This window comes from Atractosteus spatula, assembly GCF_055471065.1.
Source record: "Atractosteus spatula isolate fAtrSpa1 chromosome 10 unlocalized genomic scaffold, fAtrSpa1.hap1 SUPER_10_unloc_3, whole genome shotgun sequence".
In the NCBI taxonomy this organism is placed as follows: domain Eukaryota; kingdom Metazoa; phylum Chordata; class Actinopteri; order Semionotiformes; family Lepisosteidae; genus Atractosteus; species Atractosteus spatula.
The window spans coordinates 1,742,595-1,765,372 of record NW_028296623.1 but is presented as its reverse complement, the minus strand read 5'-3'; the positions used below and the strand labels follow the sequence as shown (position 1 = coordinate 1,765,372).

Sequence of the window (22,778 nt, the reverse complement as noted above, 5' to 3'; positions counted from 1 at the left end):
AGATGTGCAAGACTGACACAGGAAGACTAAAAGTTGTCATTGCTGCAAAAGGTGCAAAGCACAGAGTATCAACTGAATGACAAGAATGACAGGTGGATACTTCAGTAAGCCAAATATTTGTTTGTCTTTTCTTACACAAATGAAAACTTTTTGCTCCCTTTAAAATGTTGCAGCTGTTGTGTGCATCACCAGAAAATCAATTTCTAAGCATTAAAAATCTTGCTATCCTTCTGATCATTAAAGTGTCATTGCCCCAGCACTGTATAGTCTTACTTTGGACGCCTGTCTGAAGTTGGATCCATTTCTAAGAATGGTGACTCACATATCCTCATGCTCACCTTTGGCTCAACCACACAAACTATGACGTTAATCATCTGCTTTTGCTCCAAGGGTTTATGTTACTAGGCTCTCTCCTGGGGATCCTTGTGTTCAAACATTGCCCTTTCTGTGGATGATCCGTGACAAACAGAATTCTAATAACTCACAGCTCAGATTCTGACTGGGCAGACTGTCATTGCCTGGTGTGAATGTGTGCATATCTGTTTCTGTACATGTTCTGTGGCCTGCTGTACAGTACATCACAAATGAAAGGGAAATGGAAAACTAAAATAAGACTCAAGTGTTTTATCTTTCATTAACAGTTTTTCATTAGTATCTGTGCTAGATCCTGTCATCGACTGCTTACCACGACAGGCTCTAGCACAGGATAGTAGCTAATACTGCACAATGTTGTTTATTCAAGGGCTGATCTTCTGTACTTTTTCTTTCACTTTTCATTTCCTAGAAACTCAGTGCTGCCAGGAATATTCTGAGAACAAAATCAATCTGAGTGAAAATCTAAGCAGAGGAAGATTGTTTTACAGAGTCAACAAGGTCTAATTCAAGGTCATCAGCACTAACAACATTCTCTCTGGAGACAGGTGAGAAGAAAGTTGAAAGTGTGTATTGTTACACAACAGCAGAGACTCTGAGTTATGCTATCATGAGAGTGGTGATGGATTTTTTTCATTGCTTATTTTTGCAGGTTCTGTACATTTGAACTTTCAAAGTGACTAAAGTAAAGGAGTTTTCCCTTTTTACCACATAATTCCCACACACTAACAGAGAGTCTAATTCCAGCCAGGTTTCAATCACTGTCTCTCAGGCATCCCAGCAGTGGATTTCATGACTTCAGAAAGCCATCTTCACCAGTGGAGAACTCAATGCTCTGAGGTTTACTGGCAGAGTCTCACACTGGGTAATGTTATATGTTGATAAATAATGTCCTATGGAATTCTACTATTGATAAATTCTACTATGGTACTGCGATGTGTCCTGAAAAAATCTTCTATGATAGTGGTACAGTCCATCACACCCCACCTACAGCCTTTAAAAGAGAAAAAAAAACTGACAACAACAAAGTAAGTCTGTGGTGTAATCAACTAGGTCTTGCAAACATACTTAACCTCTTCCAGCTACCAACATTACAAATGCTGTTTACACATTAGATGGTTATTTTTGGCTTCTGATATTATGGTGGAAAAAGAGCCCTGGAATCTTTGTAGAAGGACAAAAGATGGAAAGAAAGGGCAGTGCAACCATGGCCAAGAGAAGGGAAATGTTGGGGAGAGCTTTTTTCATACACTTTTTATCAGTTTTTCCAGCCCAACAAAGATCAACATATATGAGCATCTGCCTTCCTTCCAAGCATACAGAAATTTCAGTGAATTAAATATTGGCATATGAAAATACACAAAAATATGCAATCACACATATGCAGTTTGAGCAAACATAAGACAATAACCAAGTACCACAAACTACTAGGCATTTAGTATTATTAGCAGTTCAGGTGGGGAGCTGTGTCAGCATGTTTTAGGCTGCAAAGGAACAAGTAATAGGTCTATTCCATGCTTAAAAGAGAAGAAAGAAAACACAACATTTCAGCCGTGGAGCCCTCAAACCTGAAGAAGGCTCCACGGCCGAAACATTGTGTTTTCTTTCTTCTCTTTTCATCTAGTGTCATTAGCCTTTTAACAGTTCCTATCAAAATAAAATAGAAATGGATAACATTCTAGGGAGAGTTTGAAATACCAAGGTACAATTTAAACCATATTTCTTCCTCTACAACCACAATATTTTGGAGAGATCGCTGAACCTCACTGTTCTGGCATGTCCGTTAGCCTCCGTCCTGCTTCAGCAATGAATGCAGCGGGGCACATTCTGAGGGAGATGAGGTCAATCAGGTTGCAGGAAAACCACGCTATGCTTTTTTTTTTTTAGATCCTGAAAAGGACAGAGGGGCCATGTATATGTGTGCAGCTGGATATGTAATTGCAGGTGGCGTAGCAAATTCTGCTGAAGCCCCACTGCCTGGTGTGGACGGTAGCTGTGCATGTTGCAGCAGAATTGTGCATGTGAGATCAAGGGGGCATGTCATGTGTTTCAGCACTTCACTCCCTTCAGTAGCACATGATTCCCTGAGTCCAAAAAATTTGTAAGTTCTTTAGATGACCTGTGGACCGATCTTTCACGATGAAGAATTCCTTAAGAAGAATAGATCTCGGCCCACCATCCCAATGCCTCCATCTCACAACAGCAACCTCCCACTGCCCTTAGTCTGCAAGGCAGTCCTTTCAAGTGCGATGACGATGCCGGGACCTTCGTTGCCTATTGTACGAGCTGAACTTTTGTGCTCATCAATTCAATGCTCTTTCCATCAACTCATCTTGTCTTTTGATGCTTCGTGTTTTGCGCTCCTTTGACCATCGGCATATCGGGTGACTGCAAACACTGAAGTTCTTGCTTACGGAGTGTGGAGCATTGTTTTGAAGTGATCGCTGTTCTGTCATGCTGACGCCGAGTGAATCTTTCTTTGGCAACATGGGCAGGCTGACAGCAGCGCGAGCGAAAGTAATGGCAAATTTCTTGACTTATTTCTGAATGTGAATGTTCTTTAGTCACGCATTCCAGACGTGGTTATGAGCGACCAGTTGCCGCAAGTGTTTGTCTCACCAATACATTTTTGGTCTGTTTCTGTTGCGAGTCCGTCTTTCAGAACTCACCTAGCACAAGTCTCTCTGGCTGAAGTGGCCTCTCTGCTTCAGCATCGTGCCCTCACTCAGCCATTAAAAACGTCACTCGGACTTCTGACATGCTGACATGAAACGTCAGGAGAGAATGGCGGAGACGCTTAAGCCAGAGAGAAGATGAAAAGGGGGCGTGGCTGCGAAACGCTTGACAGCTGCACGACGCTCTCCATGCAAGGCGTGACCACAGGCTAAAGGACACCTTTCGGCACATTAAGCTCTAAGCACACACCTGGAGGATGCGGGAATCAATCCCGCTACCTCTCGCATGCAAAGCGAGCGCTGTACCACGCAAGCTAACCCCCCTCGCTGGGGCTCATGCCTCGGTGTCGCCTAGTGCCGCTTGTTCCCCTCTTACCGGGCGCAGTTCACTGCCCTTCGTCTGCAAGGCAGTCGTGTAATTGCGGCATTCTTGACTAATTGATGAAGGTCTGACTGGACGAGCGAATGACGCCTCTCCCCCGTCCTCAAGTTTGCTGACAGATTGAAATGACAAGTGCTGCTGTGGCTCATTGGTCTAGTGATATGATTCTTGCTTAGGGTATGAGAGGTCCCGGGTTCAACTCCCGGGCGCGCCCTTGTGTGCTCCTTTCCTCCTCGTCCACAAATCTGGGAACTGATATCCACATCACTTCGCAGTGTCTGCTTATGGCAAACAATGGAATGTGACTAATGACTGAACGAGCCTGGTGAATTCTCATCACGTGGCACAATGAGAGTGTGCAGTCAGCCGTCCAAGGCGGCAACCTCATTGCTCGTTCAAAAGAACACGTCCTGAGAACTCATCACCACTATGTCGTAGATGAGGACCGCGATTGCTTGTTGTCATGCGTCCTTACTTGGGAAATGCAGAAGCAAAAACTGCCCTCTCTCAGCCACCGAAACGTGTGCGGCTCGCCTTGCGCTCTCTGCGCCTCGCATATTTGTGGAGCTGTCTGCTCTTCTTTCTGTTGAAGTACTCAAGTTACGGGGTGTCCTGCAGCCTATGATGTTCTCACTGAGAGCTTTCAAGATTTGAAGGAAAACTACGAGCTTGATGGCTCAAGTCGAACGAATGTGATTGTTAAGCAATCGATGATCAAAAGCACGTCTTCTAACAATCTGTGAGAGTATTATCAGCACTGTTTTCACTCGGATATACTTTTCACTTGCTAAGCTGACAAATTGGACGAGAAAATGCTGGAGACACACTCAGTGCAGACTGAGGTTGGGAAGGAGGTGTGGCCCTTCAACGCTTGACAACTGAAGCACATTCTCTCCGCAACGGAGGAGCACCTGTCAGAAGTTGCAGAGGCTAAACGAGAGCACCGGGCTCCTGGAGCTCCAAACTCAGACCTGGAGGATGCGGGAATCAATCCCGCTACCTCTCGCATGCTAAGCGAGCGCTCTACCATTTGAGCTAATCCCCCTCGCTTCATGCTTCTCGGCATCATGTCTTACCGCCTCTGCCCCTCTTGCCGGGCACCGCCCACTGCCCTTGGTCTTGTAGTGGTTTGATGGGTTTACTGAGACAATTATTAATTGTAGCAGTAATCACGAGGTTGTTCGTTGGGGCTTTTAGAAAATCAATCGTCAGAACAACTAACAACGCACACACACGGGTTCAATACACGAGATACATTTATTAATATAAACTGTGCACCAAACATATACTAGTCTGCCTGGATACGAGCGGCAGACCTTACTGTGAGGGTTATCAATATACAAGGTATATAATCTCGAAGAGATGCCAACACAAAGAGATACACAACAGAGAATATATGTCAATATATATCGTTCGGTTACCAAATCGCTAATCAGTGTTATTACCCACTGTTACTCTAAACTCGGAAGTAAATACATTACTCATGAATTAAATTGATAACAACTTGTGTTGAGGTACAATTGAATTCTCGAGACGCAATGTAGAACATGGGGTTTACTTATCCACTGTGTATGGATGTGGAATCTCCCGGCACGAACACCAAACCAGCTGACAGGCTCTGTTGCAGCCTCTGTTGCAGCGGTTGTCCAATGGGCGTTGTCCTGGCGTCCTCTGGCTACCGGCCAACCAGTCGAGGAGCAGCTTGGAGTAGGACGGGCAGAGGAATCTGACTGCGGCGTGCAGGGCAGTCGTTGCTCCGAGGGGATCTACCAGCAGTCCGGCTGGCTAGTAGAAAGTCTCTATGCACAGAGTGTGACCGCGAGTCCTCACAAGTCACTCTTTTGCCTGGGAAGAAGCTGGTTCGTTCCCGGTCCAGCGCTGCTTCTGAATAAGCTATTCCGGTTGTCGACGAGGGTCCAACTGTAGGCTGCCGTTGATCAAGCGGAGCATTCCCGTTGGTAGAATTCTGAGTACGTACGGGATCCTCGGCCTCGCGCTTAGAACAAAGTCCAAGTCCCTTTGCAGACAACAGCAGTTGTCACGTGATTGTCTCTGAGGATGCGCGAAAATGGCCAAGGAGAGCCCCGATCTGAGCTTGCGCTCCCTTTTTGACCAAGACCCAGATGTGTGCTGATTGGTTGAGAGATTGGCGGGCATTGGAGACCCACGTGGTATTACCACACCCTGCCAGTCCCTGATTGGTTGGTCAAGGTGAGATATAAGTCACTTACTCTTGACACTTAAGAATGCAGTCCAGATGTCCATTTGGCACTCCCTAGACTGATAGGCGCCAATGGATGACCATTGATCATGATAGCCAGGCTTAGCTAAGTGCATCCCCGTCTGGGAGCTTGTTCCTTATCAATAGAAAACATCCTAAATCAGCCTGCATGAATACTTTCTCTGTGGCTGCACCACAGAGATGGAGGGTGAGATGGGGCCTCCCTTAGGACAGCATACCAACACTTAATTCTGTCTTATTAACAAGCATTGCCGCTACACCTCCATAGTGGGTTTTTATCACTTCAGTTAGCAGTGACCATGACAATAAGGCTGAGCTTCACCTCTGTAATTATTACAGTAGTACTGAGGTGTTAACTATTTTAATTAGCAGTCCAGGACAGCTTAAACTTTCACTTTATCCTGTCTGTCCGTTATTTCTAACGGCCCAGGTCTCAGCTCAGATAGCTTAGCTTACCCAGCACCTGAGACCCCAGAGTCTCCTCTCCATTACAGATGAGTCAGAGCGGTTCTCAGGTGAGACTCACTACAGCACCAACACCCACCTGAACAATCCAGTCACACTGAAAACCTGCAGGCATTAATATGTGGACCTACACAATTCACAGGAATAGGAGACTCACTTGCTGAAAGAAAACTCCATACTGTTATGCCACGGCCCCGGAGGACTCATCATTCCACCTCACATTCCAACACAGTTCCCAATTTGCCCATTTACCCCTGCCTACTTAATGCTTCTTCACACTCTCCCCTGGGCTCATATGAGGGTTTTTCCTGGTTAGAGCTACTTCTATTTTTACTACGACTTACTACTTGGTTTTTGGCTTCCTGACCCTGGTTTGTTCTCTGACTACGTCTCCTGGTTTTGGTTTTTGTACGTTGGGTATCATTCTGGTTTCTACTCTCGGCTTCCTCATGGCTCCACATCTGGTTTTGTACTTTTGCACCAGCTTGTTTAATACGGCTTTCGGACCTCGGATTGTTATATCGACTACATCTCTGGAGATCGTTATGGTTTTCTGCATAGGGCTCTGCTATTTCGTAACAAGCAGTGGTTTAGAGGACGCACTGTGAAATTATTTGCAGGGCCTTTTCCATTCTTAGCTAGGGTCCTCCCTATGTCCTGCTGTCAACTGTGTGGTTATCCTTGATGCTACAGGAAAGGACCTTTCTGAGGCGGCTTGGCTGCGTTTAGTTAGGGTCTCTAGGAGTCAGGGCTCTGACGGGAGTTAGCTGATTGCAATTGTAATTTAAGTATTTTTCTGTGTAAAGAAATGTACGGTACACAGGGTTAAAACAATTACATCATGTCAGACAGGAGGTATGCTAGAGGTCACAGAAGAGACGAGACTGGCTGTTGCTGATACAGTATGTCTCCAGCTACAGATAAAGACTTGACTTGTTCAGACATTGTCCTCATTGGTGGTTATAGAGCACTGTGTGGTTAGTTTCTGAGAATAAAATAATCTTGTCTGTATGGACAGGATAAAGTCAAAGTAAACTGACATATTTTGTGTACTGCACATTTCTACGGGGCCTATCTCTATAGACATTTCCACAGTATCTCCAAACTTCCTCCTCACCACTGGGCAAGAGCGCTACACTAGTTTAACCCATCAATCCCAATCCAACAATATTTAGACAGGTTTATGAACTGCACCTTAGACCCTTTAATATAACCAGATTATGTGAGTTGTTTCAATTGCAGGTGCTTTATGGAAACAATTCAATTAACATACAAAGTAGTCTAAAACCTGTTATGATTAACTGTTTAGTGCTTATATTTCAAAGTTTTATATTAGAAAAATGTAGTAGTCTCTATAGGAAGTTTTCTTTCTCTGGGATTTCCGCGAGTAGTTTATCAGTATGAAAAGTTGAAAGTGAAAGGAGGGATAGTTACTTACTCCCTGTTCTAGTCATGATAAAACTCGAAAGTGAAAGGAAATGTGTGTCTATAAAACTCCAGCGCGGTAATCTCCTTCACCACCTTACAGATTCGCACCACAGAGGAGGACCGGAGGATACAGGTGAGATGATCATTTGTTTCGATCAGTCACAATCTCAAACTCAGCACAGCCTTCAGACAAAGAGGTATCGTGTGGCGCAGATTGCTGGCATGTTAGATTTCTGCTTTAAATACATCTGAACTAATAATAGTTTTGAAACTAATAGAAAGATCTCCCACTCTGGACCTGTTTCAAGTACAAGAAATGAGATTAGTTTGGAGTCTAGGCTTTTTTTGTTACTGACAGGAGATTTAAACGTAACTATCGAAAACTCCAGGGTAAAGGGCGCCGGACAGGATAGAGCTGTACAGCTTGGAACTGTCTCCTCCTCCTGTTCAGATACAGCTGTAGGAACGGTTTTAAACAGAATCGCATTATACAGAACGCTGAGTTCACCGTGTTTAACAATATGCAGCGATCGAATGGATTAACCCAAGTGTCTCCAACCTACGGTATCTTTATCCGGCCCGAGAACAGAGGAAAGCGTCACCACTGCATGCTTACGCGCAAGTGTTAAATTAAATAACCTTTACCTCAGGTTCACGTTTGTTGTGCGTGAGTTTTCTTGCATTGTTTATTTTACATCGAAATGTCACGAGCTAAGTGGAGAAACGTTGACGAAGAGTGCCGTATTTTTAATAAGAAAACTATTTCGTGATTGAAAGCAATAACAAAGCGTTGTGCTTAATACGCAGAGAAACCGTCGCTGTTCTCAAGGAATATAATATCCGAAGGCATTACGATACGAAGCACAGAAATACTCAGATGTGATTGGCAAAATGCTTTCAGATAAAGTAGAAGCACTGAAGAAAAACTTAATTTATCAGCGTGAAATATTTAAAAAAGCGATCACAACAATCAGAATCCATTGTAAGGGCGAGTTTCAAAATAGCACGTCATAGCTAAGGCAGGGAAACTATTTACTGATGGGCAGCATATACAAAGAAAAAGTTGCTTTGCTCGAACAAATATGCCTGTCATCTAATACAACTGCTCGTCGCACAGAAGACCCGGGAAAAAACGATTATTTTGCACTGTATTCATCATCATTCATCAGCAGGCTTTGTGCGGTAAAAAATTACAATTATCTGAAGTAATGGATAGTGACAGTGAATTTTATATGACAGTCCTCCCTTAATCGTCGTCAGTTTAAAAACGTCCTATCTGAAATCGAGAGTGAATATCTGGACGTTCCGTACCACTGAGGGGTTCGCTGGATCAGCAAAGCCAAGTACTAGAGATTTAGTGAATTACGCACAGAATTCGATATTTTCATGACTCAAAGGACACGACCTATTCTATAATTTCAGATTTGTTTCAGATTCTATAATTTCAGATTTGTTTTCACTCGTAAAATCCTTCAGACAAAAATTCTTCAGACAATAATTCTTTTTGGACAAACAAGTGGCAGCAAACAATTTTGTTCAGTTCGCAACTTGTGAAAAGTAAATGAAAGAAATGAATGTGCCGAACCTTTTCCGATTCCGTTCGCTTTACATGTGATTTCACATTTGAAGCAGCAATTTCAGGACCGTTTTCAAGATTTTAACAGTATCTCACAGAACCTAAGATTGTTCAAGAACCCTTTTGCAAGTGAAGTTGAAGATCTTCAGCCTGAGTTGCCGCTCGAAGTAATTGACTTTGCTGCGAATAACTTGTATAGGGATCTGTTTAAGGAAAATGATTTGTTAAACATATAAATCACTGCCTGAAAGGTGTTTTAAGAACATTCCACGAGCAACTTTTCTAACGTTTTCTGTCTTCTGCCTCCACATTTTGTGTGAACAAACATTTACAAAGATGAAATATGTAAAATCCAAATGTTGAACATAACTTTCTGATGAGCACCTTAAGCAGATTTTGATTCGGGGGCGACTACGTTTGAACCAGAATTTGAGGACATTCTGTCACTGAAGCAATTCCAAATATCGCATTAAATTTGCACACATGTATGTGAATATTTCTTCTAGTTCTATTTGTTCATTTGAATATTACAATATAAGGGGTTTCATTTAATTTATTATAAGTGTAAATTGTGTTGTTTATTACGTATTCCTCCATCATAAAATACCTACCCTCCCAGTGTCTGGCCATCTGGCCTTTCTTCCGAAGCAAATGTGGCCCTCGAGGAAATTAAAATCTGATTAGGACTGAAAATCTTTTTTTCCAGTCAGTCACCACATATCTGACAGCAACAAGCATTTTGAAATAAAGTCACGATTTATCCTTGTTTTGATGATCAAGCGTGTTTACATCGGATAACAAGTTAAAGAGAATCGCAGACAGGATCCGCCACCGCGCAAGACCATGCTGTCACTGCATGATACAGGTGTGAGAGGAGTGAGCAATCGAGTGAAAATCTAGAACCCAACTCAGAGAGCCTCTGTACCGCAGAGGTGCTTTGGTCTGAAAACAAATAGTTCCCCCCTTCAAATTGGCTTAGCTGAGCTTAATTAAGTGTAAAAGGGGAAAAATACGCGTTGTAGTACTTTAAGGTAGTGCAAAGGGGTAGTAAAAACTGTGCAAAGGGGTCTTCTCAGTTAGTAAAGCACACATTTCCACTGAACTCATCTTTTAAATTGTCGAGGATCTAAAGACTTCCTTAAACCAATTTTAAAGACATAGATGGATGAAAATCGTCATTTATAGTGAAATTTAGATAATCATTTTTTTAATGACTTCCCTGAATGTGTAATAAACATCACTCTATGAAGAACAATAGTGCAGAATGTTCACAAAATGGCACAAGCAGAGCATCGTTAAACATCGTTCAACCTTTTAATCTTAATGTTTTAAGCATAAAAGAATCTCTTCCTGCACCTTTTACATTATAGAGAAAGCGAGATTATTCGTTAAACAGATTCAAGAACTCCCGTTCTAATTTCATTTTCAAATACTTTGAAACAATACAAAATCCATAGAAGTGTCTCCACCCACATTTACGTTAGAGAAATGGGTATCTGTTTGCTTTAAATTAGACATTTTATCATTTCTGATTTCTCCTCTTATCGGAGAAGCTACAGATATAAAAATATTTAACCTAACTGACTAACACAAATGCATTTTTTTGTGGTTAAAAGCAACATATAATATAGCTGATTTATTGTGCACACCAGATCATCGTTGTAGAACTGAGCTGTGGTCAGGACCAGAGGGGAACCGCACAGAAATTGAATCGTACTGACCGATTCCGGCACAAAGGTGAGCGAAGGAAATCACTCCTAATACCGACTGCAGAGGACTTGGCAGCTGAAATTAGTCGCTATCTCTGCACTAAAATATATCCTCTGTTGCAACAAACACAAACAGCTGCTGCCGTCTAGAGGTTACTACACTAACCAAGTTAGTACAGTGCTAAGCGGATCGCAAGGGAAAGTTCTGAATGACGGAGAAACGCATTACTGAAATAATATCGTTAATATGAACTTAATTTAAACATTAGTGGCTGTTAATATACTGTATTGAAATATAAAACTGAAATTGTATTCCAGTCTTGAAGCAAGTGTCATCATTTTGATAATTTGTGATAGATTTCTGGGAGACATACTGTGACGTAGATTAATATTCTATGGAGTGAAGTGAACTAAAATCTAGGCAAATACACCTTAGTAAATGGGACTCCTATAATGTTTTTGCTTTCTTCTAGTTCTGCTTCTAATAGTCCCACTAATCCTATGTTTGCCTTTGTATTTCATATACATAAATGTAGCTGTCAAAATCTCGACATTGAATAGTTTGGAAGCACAGATAGAATAGATTAGTAACGATGGCACAAGTGCCCAGAAATGCAAAGGTGTTTATTGTGAGGATGTATCTTTCGACCTTTTCGGCTCATGATTACAAGACAGGCCGCTGTGTCAAGATCATTCAATTTCAACGAACTTTCAGATTTAGCACGCTCTGCTTAAGCTCCGGAGTACTTAATGCGGTACTATCAGGAGATCATTTCCAGCTCTGAGTTCAGATGCAACGAAAACTGCTGGGGACCAAAAAAAGCTGGGGACCAAATGAACTTGTGTTTAGTACGGTGCTGAGGGTTCAGCATCGTTGTTGTTCAAATTAGCAAGAACTGCCGGTGCTCTGAATCAGAGCTTTTCAATTAGTCTGTTCAGTGCGTTAATATGTCAGCCATAATTATTCATTTATCTATCTTGTGTTAGTATATAACTGAATGTTCTTGGCAATTTAATGTTAATTTGAATTTAAGAACGGCATTTATATTGAAATAAACCAGAGAAGGTAACTGCTTATGAGATACTCAATTGCATTTAATCACAAACGAACAAACTATAATAGCAGCTGCGTGTTAAGCTTGAACATGTATTATAGCAGTTTTTATTTCCATTGATAAGTTATACTGATTCATACAGAGATCCTTCAGACAAATAAAGCAAACACATTGCTATTTCGGTGTTATAATAGGCATAAGCTACTTTTGTGTCTGCAATAATTTTAACGTAAATGTTATGCAACTTCAGGGGCTGCATTTGTTGTAATGTTTGTTGTACAACTCATCTACATTAAGAGTTTTTAATTAAAATAAAGGCGCGTAGTGCATTTTCCTTACAGCTGAGTGAAAACAAATGTTACACAAAGCATCATCTAATGTCGAACAGCGTTAGTCATTTTATTTTTTAAATAGAATTAACATCAATATGTGGATTTGATCTACAAAAACAAGTTACATTTACAGCTCTAAAAAGAAAAACTTAGAGCTCTGTAACAGATCTTTTCAGTTAATTGCTGTTCCTCTGATCTTGAAATTTTAAAACCACCTTTTCCTTGCCTTTCATGTGGTCTGTGTGTGTACTATTCCATTAACAGCACCGTCACTGAGGCATGTGCGGTCTTGCTCAACCCTGTTACCGACTGGATGGGTCTCCTGTTCGTCTCCAAATCTTTCCGCACATTTCAACACCATTATTGTTGGACCACAGCCACAGATACGAGAAAGGACACTGTTCCAAAGAATTGTCTTAGATTATCACTTTTAATAATATGTTTTTTTTCTTTAACTTACCCATACCTTTGCCTATACAGTACAACTTATTCTTTGCATCCCCAATATCCCTGCTTTCCCTGAGAAACACAAGTGAAGACTCAAATCGCAAAGAAAAATACAACAAATCTATTCAATTAACTCCCAGATGTAACAGAACACATGTAAGAATTACACTACATTTCAATTTGTATTTCCTTGATTTCAGTTCTCTTCCCTCCCCTGGTTATCTGAAAAATTAACTATCACATACAAAAGGGTTAGTGTTAGGTTAAACATGCATTATCTGTAGTACAGCTACTGATAAAGATAGATATTAAACTTCATTATTAACAGATTACACTTTTATTAATAAATACTTGTATTGATAAATAATTGTTGTGTCTGGAAAGCAATTTTAGGTAAATTTTACAATAAATGTCAAGCTAAAGATGCTAAGTTCATCATTTAGTGAAGGTATCATTTCCACTATGTTCAGGAAAGTTCTAATGGGATCCAGTGCTTAGTCCGCTACTGAGTTGCTTAAAACCTGTGAAGAGGTGGTTTAAATTAATCTACTACTACAATAATATCTAGAGGGCAGCAGTTGTTACTTTGGGTTCATTGCAATTCAGGACAGGTTCAGAATGGAGCTGTGGACAAATTTCAGCCATGTTCATTGCATTTGATCTTAAGTTTGCTCACTAGTTTTGCACAGGCTGAACTCCAGTTGGTTCGCTGCTTTGGGGTCGATGCAATTGGTCCCTTGAGTTATGCCACCAGGAGAAATTATTTCCAGATTTGTGTTTCTTTTGTAAAACCCAAAGCACTGGAAACACATTTTGCTGAGATTAAGTTAAAAATAAGGATATTAAATTATCAAAACATTAAACAAGTGAGATCCCATGTAAGTAGATAAAGTCTCAAAACCGTCCTGTTTTATTGTTAATTACAGTTAAACCAGTAAATCTGAGATACTGAAGTTTGGAAATATGCAGTACATACTACAATGTTGACAGATAAAATTGTATTATTCAAAGTTTAAGGCTGTTTTAAATGCACAGTGGAAACAAACGTAATGAGACTGAAACAGAGCCCTTTCTGTATTTGTGACAGTGTGTCCCTTACTATGAAAATTAAAACAAGCAGCTATGCAGTTGTTGGACATGTTAATATATCTTGTTGAATGGAGAGTGCAATTCTTATATTGAATTTCTCTGTGCAACTGTCTGGTGCTACAGCTGCCTGTCAGTTCCCAGGTGAGTGAGTCACTGTTCATATGTCCTGAGCTTTTGAAGGAGGAGAAGTCTTTAGGAAAAATCCTCCTGCTGAGTTTTATTCATATTGATAAACTGCGAGTCTCTGCAGTGCTGGGTTTGAGAAGTCGTCTGTTACAGGCAGAAATGACCTCTGGGGGGCTAGGCCTTTAACTGGTTTTACACATAGACTGTTGATTCACATGGTTTAAGTTCCATTCACACAAGCCTGACAAGCAGCTTTGCCACTTCCACAGCCCTGGGCCTTCAGCACTCCTTCAGAATGAGTCCCCAGTCTCACTCACTTCCTTCTCTCCCCTTCCGACTTGTACTTGAACTTGAACTTGAACTTTATTGCCATATGTAACCGGTACTGATACAATGGAATTCTTACTTACAGAAAGTCTCTCGATTGTAAAACAAGTGTAAAAAACAAAACAAAGTGCAAACAGTGCATCAAGACAATATACAAACAAACAATAGACAATGTGCAAGTAAACATGTAGACAGTTTGAATGTACACAATACAGACGTGTAAACAATGCCTGGAGATGTGCAATAGATAAGAAATCATAAAGAGGTAGATGGTGATAGTGTAGGTGTGGTCCGAGGGGGATGGCTAAATGTGTTCGCCAGTCTCACTGCTTGTGGGTAGAAGCTATTGAGGAATCTGGTGGTCAGTGTCCGTATGCTCTTATATCTCTTGCCTGAGGGCAGTGGGGTGAAGAGCTCATGCCCAGGGTGGTGACTGTCCTCTGTGATGGCCAGAATTCTACCACAGCAGCGGTCCTCATAGAGCTGTTTAATCTCGGTGAGACCGCAGCCGATGATCTTCTGGGCCATATTGACCATTCTCTGCAGTGCCTAAGCAGCTGTACAACTTTATCCCTGTAAGTGGACTCGTCATCATCACTGATCAGTCCTATTATAGTGGTGGTATCTGCAAACTTAATGATGCGGTTGTCGCTGTGTCTTGCTGTGCAGTCGTGAGTGGACAGGGAGTACAACCTTGGACTCAGACAGCAGCCTTGTGGGGTTCCAGTGCTCAGGGTGAGTGGTGTTGATGTTTTATTGCCTATCCGCACCACCTGTGGTCTCTTGATAAGAAAGTCCAGCAGCCAGTTGCAGACAGAGTTGCACAGACCTAATCCCCTGAGCTTTGTCACCAGTTGACTGGGTATGATGGAATTGAATGCTTGAGGCACTGCAGACATTTCTCCAGGAGAAATGTCAACCTCCTTTGTGGTCTGGGGAACTCACACACATAGCCACCAGCTTTCACAACCTTCACACTATACCCCTTAGTCCACTACAGTGGATTCCTCCTACTCTACACACTATTTCTTTACTTACTATCAAAAGAATCCGTGGGGTCAGAGTGCAGGGTCAGTCATTTATATAGCACCACTGGAGCAGCTGGGGTTAAGGGCCTTGCTTAGGGGCCCAACAGAGCAGGAATCCTCTTCCTGCCACCGGATACGAACGGGCAACCTTCCAGCCATAGGTGCAGATCCTTAGCCACAGAGACACCACACTACCCAAATTAATTAACATTCCTACATGGCAGAGTCACAGTGGAGCCTGTGTAACATATTTTCTTGAGAAGAGGAAGGTAGGCAGTCCTTTTCCTCACAGTGAGGATAGTTTTACATGGGTCAGCTTTGCTGTTATTATCAGGAAAAGACAGGTGTGGAAACATGCTCACAAGCGAGTCATGAACATGCAATGTATACACATTGGATAATATGAGCACATATCTTCTAGACAATTGCTGGAAATAATAAAAACATTAAGAAAGAAACGCAAAACAAAATGTTAGATTATACATCTATTAGAGCAGAATGCAAATCAGGGAATGTTATATTAGTTTCAATTTAAGCTGTCAACCAGGCCTCAACTGTCTGAACTTACAAAATTAATACAGAATGTTTCAGGGGACATTATTCCATCTGGAAATGGCCTCTGGACATATGACAAACAGGAGTACTAAAAGGTTAAAATCACACAATATAGTAATAGTAAGGCCTCATTTGGTATACTGTGTACACTTTTGGTCACCACACTAAAACAACAACAATATATATATATATATTTCTGTTAGAATTAGGTCTGATAACTACCAGATACAGTTTGGGACTCAGGAGAATGTCCTACACTGACAGACTGAAGGACCAAAGCCTTTATGTCTTGAACAGAGAAGATCAAGGGGATTTGATAAAGTATTCAATATCCTCAAAGGCACTGACAAATTCATCACAATTAAATACAAATTAGAAGACACAAGTGAGGACTACATGGAACTATATGTAAAGCTGAGAACAGGAAGCTGTGCATCAGATGGTTTTGGAGGGTTGCCTGAATCTTCAGTAAATCATGTACAGCACATGTGACCAAAGCTTAGGCACTGCTGTAAGCACTTTCCAGCACAAGTCCAAAACCATGTGTCCTAGGTTACTGAAACACCAATAGAAGGATAAAACAGGTCTTGTGATCTGGTGTTTATCACCACACCAACCCTTAGATGACCATATCCTCTGAAAACACAGCCAGTTTAATGTGATAATTAACACTGTGCTGAACATTCCAAATTCAAGATAAAGGTGAGGTTGATCTGTGTGAATTCAAATCCAGATTCCTTCAGTTTATTAAAACAGATGAGTTTATTAGAAATACAATTAATACAACAAAGGCCTTTGGAAAGGAAAGTGGAAATGGTTGGAAATAGAGAATTTGAAAAGTGCAAGTTGCTAAGTTATAGAGTAGTGTTAACAAAGTCAAATTCTAATTTGAGGCAGAAGGCATCATGTTACATTAAGTCTTTATCAAGATAAACCAAACACAAAGTTAATAAATATATATATTAAGGAACAGTGCAAACTAAAAAAGCTTTGCGTCTGTATTGCTTATGTCTTGGATAGCGGGGAAGTAGGCATCATCTGGTGCGGATTTGTTAAGTAGAAGACTGCTGTGACTCTGCTCAGAAGCTGATCCAGAGTTGCTGTGGAGCTCAAGTAGATGGGCTGCTGGCTGGAGAGGGTGGAGCAGTGGATCAGACTTTACTCCTCTTGTCTAGCTGAGCTCTTTGTTACTTCTTCTCCCTTGTCTGTTGACTTCCTTTAGACTTGACATCCACTAGTAGGACCTAACGTCTTCTAAAACTTCCAGACTTCCAAAGTGTGGCCCTTGGCTTGCTCTATTGATTAGCCTCAGACAAAGACATACCAGAGTCTTTTCTTCCAGGGTTCTGGTTGGCCAGTTCAAACCTGTGATTTGCATATCTCTCTTTCAGAAATTTTTATTGCTTCTAACAGGAAAGACAGGATAAAATATCCAATAATTGAGAAAACTCAAAACTTCTTCTGAGTAAAACTTACAAATTTAATATTAGATTATTAGATTTCTGACCTACTCATGCTTTGCCCATTCATTTGATACCAAACAAGTACAGCCTGTTTATTTCTGAAATGATAATGATGAATTATATTGTATTTTAATTTAATAATTTAGGTTTAAGCTTTCGTAAGGGAATGAAACATGTGGCAACACATCCAGTACTTAATATAGTCTTTTATCAATACAGAATGAAGGATGCAATTTTAATAGGTCAAAATTCTGACTTGCTTTACAAGCAATTGGAGAGGATTGTATCCTCATGTATTCACTAGACTCAAACCTGGACCCTCAATCGATGTTGATGGATCAGAATAATCTGAAAAATCCTTTCAGTAATGCTTGTTGTAACCAGGATTCCGATTGTTCCATCTATTTAATTATAAATTGCCCTTTAATTTAAGACCATACAAGTGATACAGTAGTTACAGGCATTTGCTCAGATATCCATTGTTTCTCTTAGTTTAATGCAGTTGGTTCTGTTTCTTTTAAATGTGATAAATAAAATATCTATTTATGGATGATTTTAAGGTATGTTTGGGCAGTTCCTTTAAAATGAATCTTAAAAAAAGTTCTTCTTGCATTTCTTACTAAGTAGTGGCCCTTAAATTATGGCCTCGTGTCAGGTGTTGGGAAATCACCTCTCTTGACTTGAGAATCACTAGCCCTGTTTTGTTTATGGCTAAATGGTTTTATGTCTGTTTCAGTACAATTCTTATCTCTCCTTGAGAGAGGTTCACAGTCCTTCTAGCCTTTGTAGAAACACAAAGTATAATATAATAACCCCATTATTCAGAGATGCAGGCATGCAGACTTGTTAGCAAAGTTTGGAACAAGCTAGACAGTAATATGGTTAAATTTAACAGCCTGTGTGACATTGTGTGGGTTTTAGCGACACCTTTCACCGGTTTCAGGCTCAATATCCCAGACAGAAGTAGAAAGTCAGCGTGTAGTCGCTCCATATTTAGCTTTTCGGAAGGTTTTTAGGGCAAATGTTAAAACTCAGTTAAGGATTTTATTTCTCTGAAGTAGAGAAGAGAGGATTTTCTGAGCTGAGGGCTCATGGTCCTGGCATGAATGCTTAAGTAGCCACTTGAGCCTTTAATATAATGCTCCTAATTAAAGGTGATGATGATTAGAGAGATATTCACTTGGCTGTTAGGGAAGAGTGATATTGGTTTTCTCGTGTGGGGCCCTCTGGTGGTGATTAGAGATTTGGGAGGTGATTTGGGAGGTGAATTTATTTTGTTTTCTATGTGACACCTGTCTTTATTTTTCAAGAAACAGCTGAATGAGTCCCCAGATCAATTAACTAACTACCAAATGGGAAAATTAGCCAAATGGCATTTTTCATATTTATATTGCTCTAATCGAGTATAACCATAGGCAAACCAGTTTTCCCACAGGTCACATTTTTATGCCATCCAGTCAGAGCTGACTTCATGGTTTCAAATAATCTTGCATAAATCAGAACTCTGTCTACTCCCTTAAGTTATTTGTGATCACAAAATAATGAATGTTGCCTAGCTGCTGTTGAATCAGGAGTTAGTCCCCAACTTATAACACTGTTCCATTATATAATCACTTCCAAGTTATGACTTTGACTTATAATGCAAATTTCAGAATCAATTTGTATTGCTGGTTCAAGGAATTGTGATAATGTGTAAGACTAATCAATATACATTAACTGTTGACAGCTATAGTACGTATACATGTTTTTACAGTCAATTTGTTGTGGCACAGGTATCCTGAATGAATTAATAAGAATCAGAACCTATAGAATTTTTACAAAATTCACATAGTATAAAATAGTGAAAAATGAGTTAATGTATTCTTAAGTCAGTTTTCTCTTATTTTACCAGGAGCAGAATAGGCATGATGGCAACTCCACAGATATTCATTGAGATCCAGAATGATAAAGTTGTACTCAATGAGAGGGCAGCTGAAGTTCTGTCAGGAATGACAGGTGTTGCAGAGGTGATTGGCATTGTGGGTAAGCACAGGACTGGAAAGTCTTACCTGCTGTCTCGGTTCTTTAACCAAGACCAAGGATTCAAAGTTGGACATGGAGTGGAAGGATGTACCAAAGGCATTTGGATGTGGTCCAGACCACACCCTTTCCACACAAATGCCTGTCTCCTGCTTCTGGATACTGAGGGATTGGATGACTGTGAAAATAGGCTCATAACTGATAAGACTATATTTTTACTGACAACACTGCTGTCCAGCAGTATAATCTTCAACATCAAAGGATGTATCGACAGAAGCGCTATTGAAGAAATTCTGTATCCTTGGGAAGAAAACATTTTAAACTATACAACAATATAAATTACTAAAAAAGAAATCTTGAGCTTTACATAATCTTCCAATTTCATGAGCAGATTTAGTTTTCAGATTAAAGTGAATTCTGGGGTGAGCTGTGGTGATCTTTGTTTATGCTGATTTGTGTCACCCATGATGCCCAGTACTGTTACTGTACCAGCTGTGTGGAGTTGTCTAATTGGAGAATTAGTTAATATCATTGCTGGGTCACTTCACTTCACCCCTTTCAGTACTGAACCACAAGTACATATGTGCAGTCAGAGTGTTAATGAAGTCTGCTGTAAAATATTTTTTATAATCTTATGACAGCTTCTAATCATATGAAACTGAAACTGAAACAATCTAATTATCTAGAACTGTAAAAGTCCAACAAAAGCCAAAATAAAAGCCAAAATCAGATTTCTGGAGCATTTCAACAGGACATTACAGGAAAAAAAGGACAATGAAGACTTATATTGGAATTTAAAACAAATATCAAAATTATTGTTTCTGACTAACAAAGAGATTATAAATAAGAAAATATTATTATCCATGTTAAAACCAGGTGGTGCATTGGCACTGTGATTATCATTGCAGCCTTGCAGCACTGGGCCCTTGGTGTAATTCTTGGGGTGCTCTCTGCATACTCTTTGCATGGGTTTCCTCCAGGTGCTTAACCAAGTGGTTTGGTAGAGTTGGCCCTGGTGTGAGTGTGTGCCCTGCGATGGATTGATGTCCTGTCCAGGGTGTATCCTGCCTTTTGCACATTGATTCCTGGGTAGGATCCAGCTCCCCTGGGACTCTGAAATGGACAAGTGCTTATTGTAAGTGATGCAGTGTTAAGAATTTTTCAAATAGGAACTGTTCAGTGATTTAAAAATATCAGCAATGTTAAACTCTATTTTTTAATTAAAGGCCATTATCAATGTGACGTCATAGATTTTTTTTTCCTGAAACCCAGTACAGCTGCCTCTTACAGGTTGTACATCAGATGTCTTTCGTCAGTGAGGAGAAAAATAAGTCACTTAAAGATTACCTTCCGAACTTGTTCTATATGCTGATAAGAGATTTCCAGTTTGAAGAATTTGATCATGATAAGTTTAAGGACAAGTTTCTGAATGCCTTGGATAAAGAAACAAAGACAAAATATAAGGAAGTCTTTGACAAAACAGAAATTCATATTCTGCCACAACCAGCTCTTGGGAAAGCGCTCAAGTAAGTATACTTTTTATTTATATATAATAATATAATAAACTATTCAGGAATTGCCAAGCACTTAAACATTCTGTTCTTGTTATTGAAAGTTTGCTGTGCTTTATATAATTTCTCCTTTCCAGTGTGTGTACAGTATTTGAAAGGAAGGGTCAAATATCATCTGTACTCAACAGACTCTGCTTACTTCTGTCTGTAATTTCCTCTCAAACTCAAACCTTCTGTTTTTGTTGTCCCCTCACATCCTTGCTAATGTATTAGGATTTGTTTTGGTGAGGAAAAAACAAATGAGGCACAATCTATTCATAGATCATCTTTTCTTCCTTATTTGGTTTTCACCTCTGCTAAACAGTTTTGTTTTCTGTCACTTAGTCTTACCCCTGTACCCCTATTATTTTGATTTGCCTGACATCATAATATGATATTAATTATCACTCTAATTATTATAATAATTATAACATTCTACTGTTCCTAAAATCCTATTCTATCTTACCTGATGGATCCACATTTTAAGAAGTAAACTATAATTTATAAATTTAAGTAAACTATAATTTCTATTTACATTTCTTTATTATATGTAAGTTTGGTAATAAGAGCATGCTTACTTAAGTGTTTTTAACATATGTACTTGATTCCTCTTCAGAAACCTCCCGGAAATGAAAGATGAAGATTTAGACCATGACTTTCTAACATCACTCAACACCTTTGTGACCACTGTTCGTGATAAACAGTCTGCTCCCAAGGCAGTGAAAAGTCACGTCTGCACACCAGGAGGTAAAGCCTTCACAAGCAGCTCTGTTAAATGACAGTGGATATTCAGTTATGCGACTGTTGTCAATTACATCTCTTGATTTTCTTGTTCAAATTCTAAAAATGGAATGAGCTGACGTAAAAAAGCACTTTTTTAGCACTTTGGCTTTACACTTTGGACAGTACACCTGGCTGAGGAACTGACAGTGCTGGTCGGAGATTAGTGTTGCCACCTTACTGAAGAAGGATGAGCCAGGGGACCTGCTGCAAAGGATGTTGGGGTGGAGGGAGGGGTCTGTTACATTGGCACATTGAAAATGTCTCCATTTTCATCCTTTGTTTTAGCATATTTATGGGACAAATTAACCTCTTTTATACTGGGAGGTAATAAAATATCATACATGGTTTTGGTTCCCCAGAATTATATAGTGTATTCAAGAGTGATCATTAAATGAGTAAACTAAGATGTCAATGCATAGAGAGACTTGGCTGAAGCCATGTTCCCAGGCTATAGGGCGAGGAAACTTTAAGCCCAGTTCAGAGAAGAGTGAGGGGCTGGTGCAGAGGTGGAGACAGGGGGAGGAATGAATTCATGAGCAAGGAGGAGAAAACCTTTACGTTTACAGTATATACACTGATATACACTGATCATTGTGTCAGTGCTGGTGCACATTAAATAAATAATAGTAAGGAAAAATCGTCACATTTTGTAGCAATAATGTTTTGTGATTGTATGTATGATTCTTCTTCTTATATTACCTTGAAGAAACTAGAATTTAAAATGCTGTCCTCATCAGAATTCAAAGAACAAATAATTAAATTGCAGATTTCTAATTGCAGTTTCATTTTTATTCCTCAGTTTCTGGTGAAAGATGTGATATTTTCCCTGAAAATACTTATTTGCTTTGTTACATTTTCGTGCAGAAATGTGTTTTTTTTTTAAATAGGGACAACCAATGAATTTTTACGTCATTAATGTTTCAAATAATTCTGAATGTTATCACTGCAATTGTTGCAACACTAATGTGTTTCATTACTGTATATTGATAGTAATAATATGAAAAGTGTGTTAATGAAAGAATGTGTATTTTTTAATTAAGGAAATTACTTCAGGAATGCTCACAAATTAGAGCAGCTGAGGGAAAATCCATCTTTGTTTTTAATGTTGTAAACAACATTAAAAACTAATTTTATTAATTTCTGAAAAATCAGTTA

At 39.9% G+C, this 22,778-nt stretch overlaps 1 protein-coding gene and 1 non-coding gene across 2 annotated transcripts in view; one reads left to right on the top strand and one right to left on the bottom strand.

The window, feature by feature from the left end:
• Positions 1 to 4,401: 4,401 nt before the first annotated feature.
• On the bottom strand, positions 4,402 to 4,474 carry trnaa-agc (transfer RNA alanine (anticodon AGC)). The gene has a single exon. It is a non-coding gene; the product is annotated as a tRNA-Ala (tRNA).
• A 3,151-nt stretch (positions 4,475 to 7,625) lies between these two features.
• Positions 7,626 to 22,778, top strand: part of LOC148812462 (guanylate-binding protein 5-like) — a 31,338-nt gene continuing 16,185 nt past the window's right edge. The window contains exons 1-4 of the mRNA XM_088908630.1: positions 7,626 to 7,697; positions 19,163 to 19,585; positions 20,568 to 20,816; positions 21,457 to 21,587. Of these exons, the coding sequence (XP_088764756.1) occupies positions 19,176 to 19,585; positions 20,568 to 20,816; positions 21,457 to 21,587 (790 nt within the window). The 5' untranslated portion in view covers positions 7,626 to 7,697; positions 19,163 to 19,175. The remainder of the gene's footprint in view (positions 7,698 to 19,162; positions 19,586 to 20,567; positions 20,817 to 21,456; positions 21,588 to 22,778) is intronic.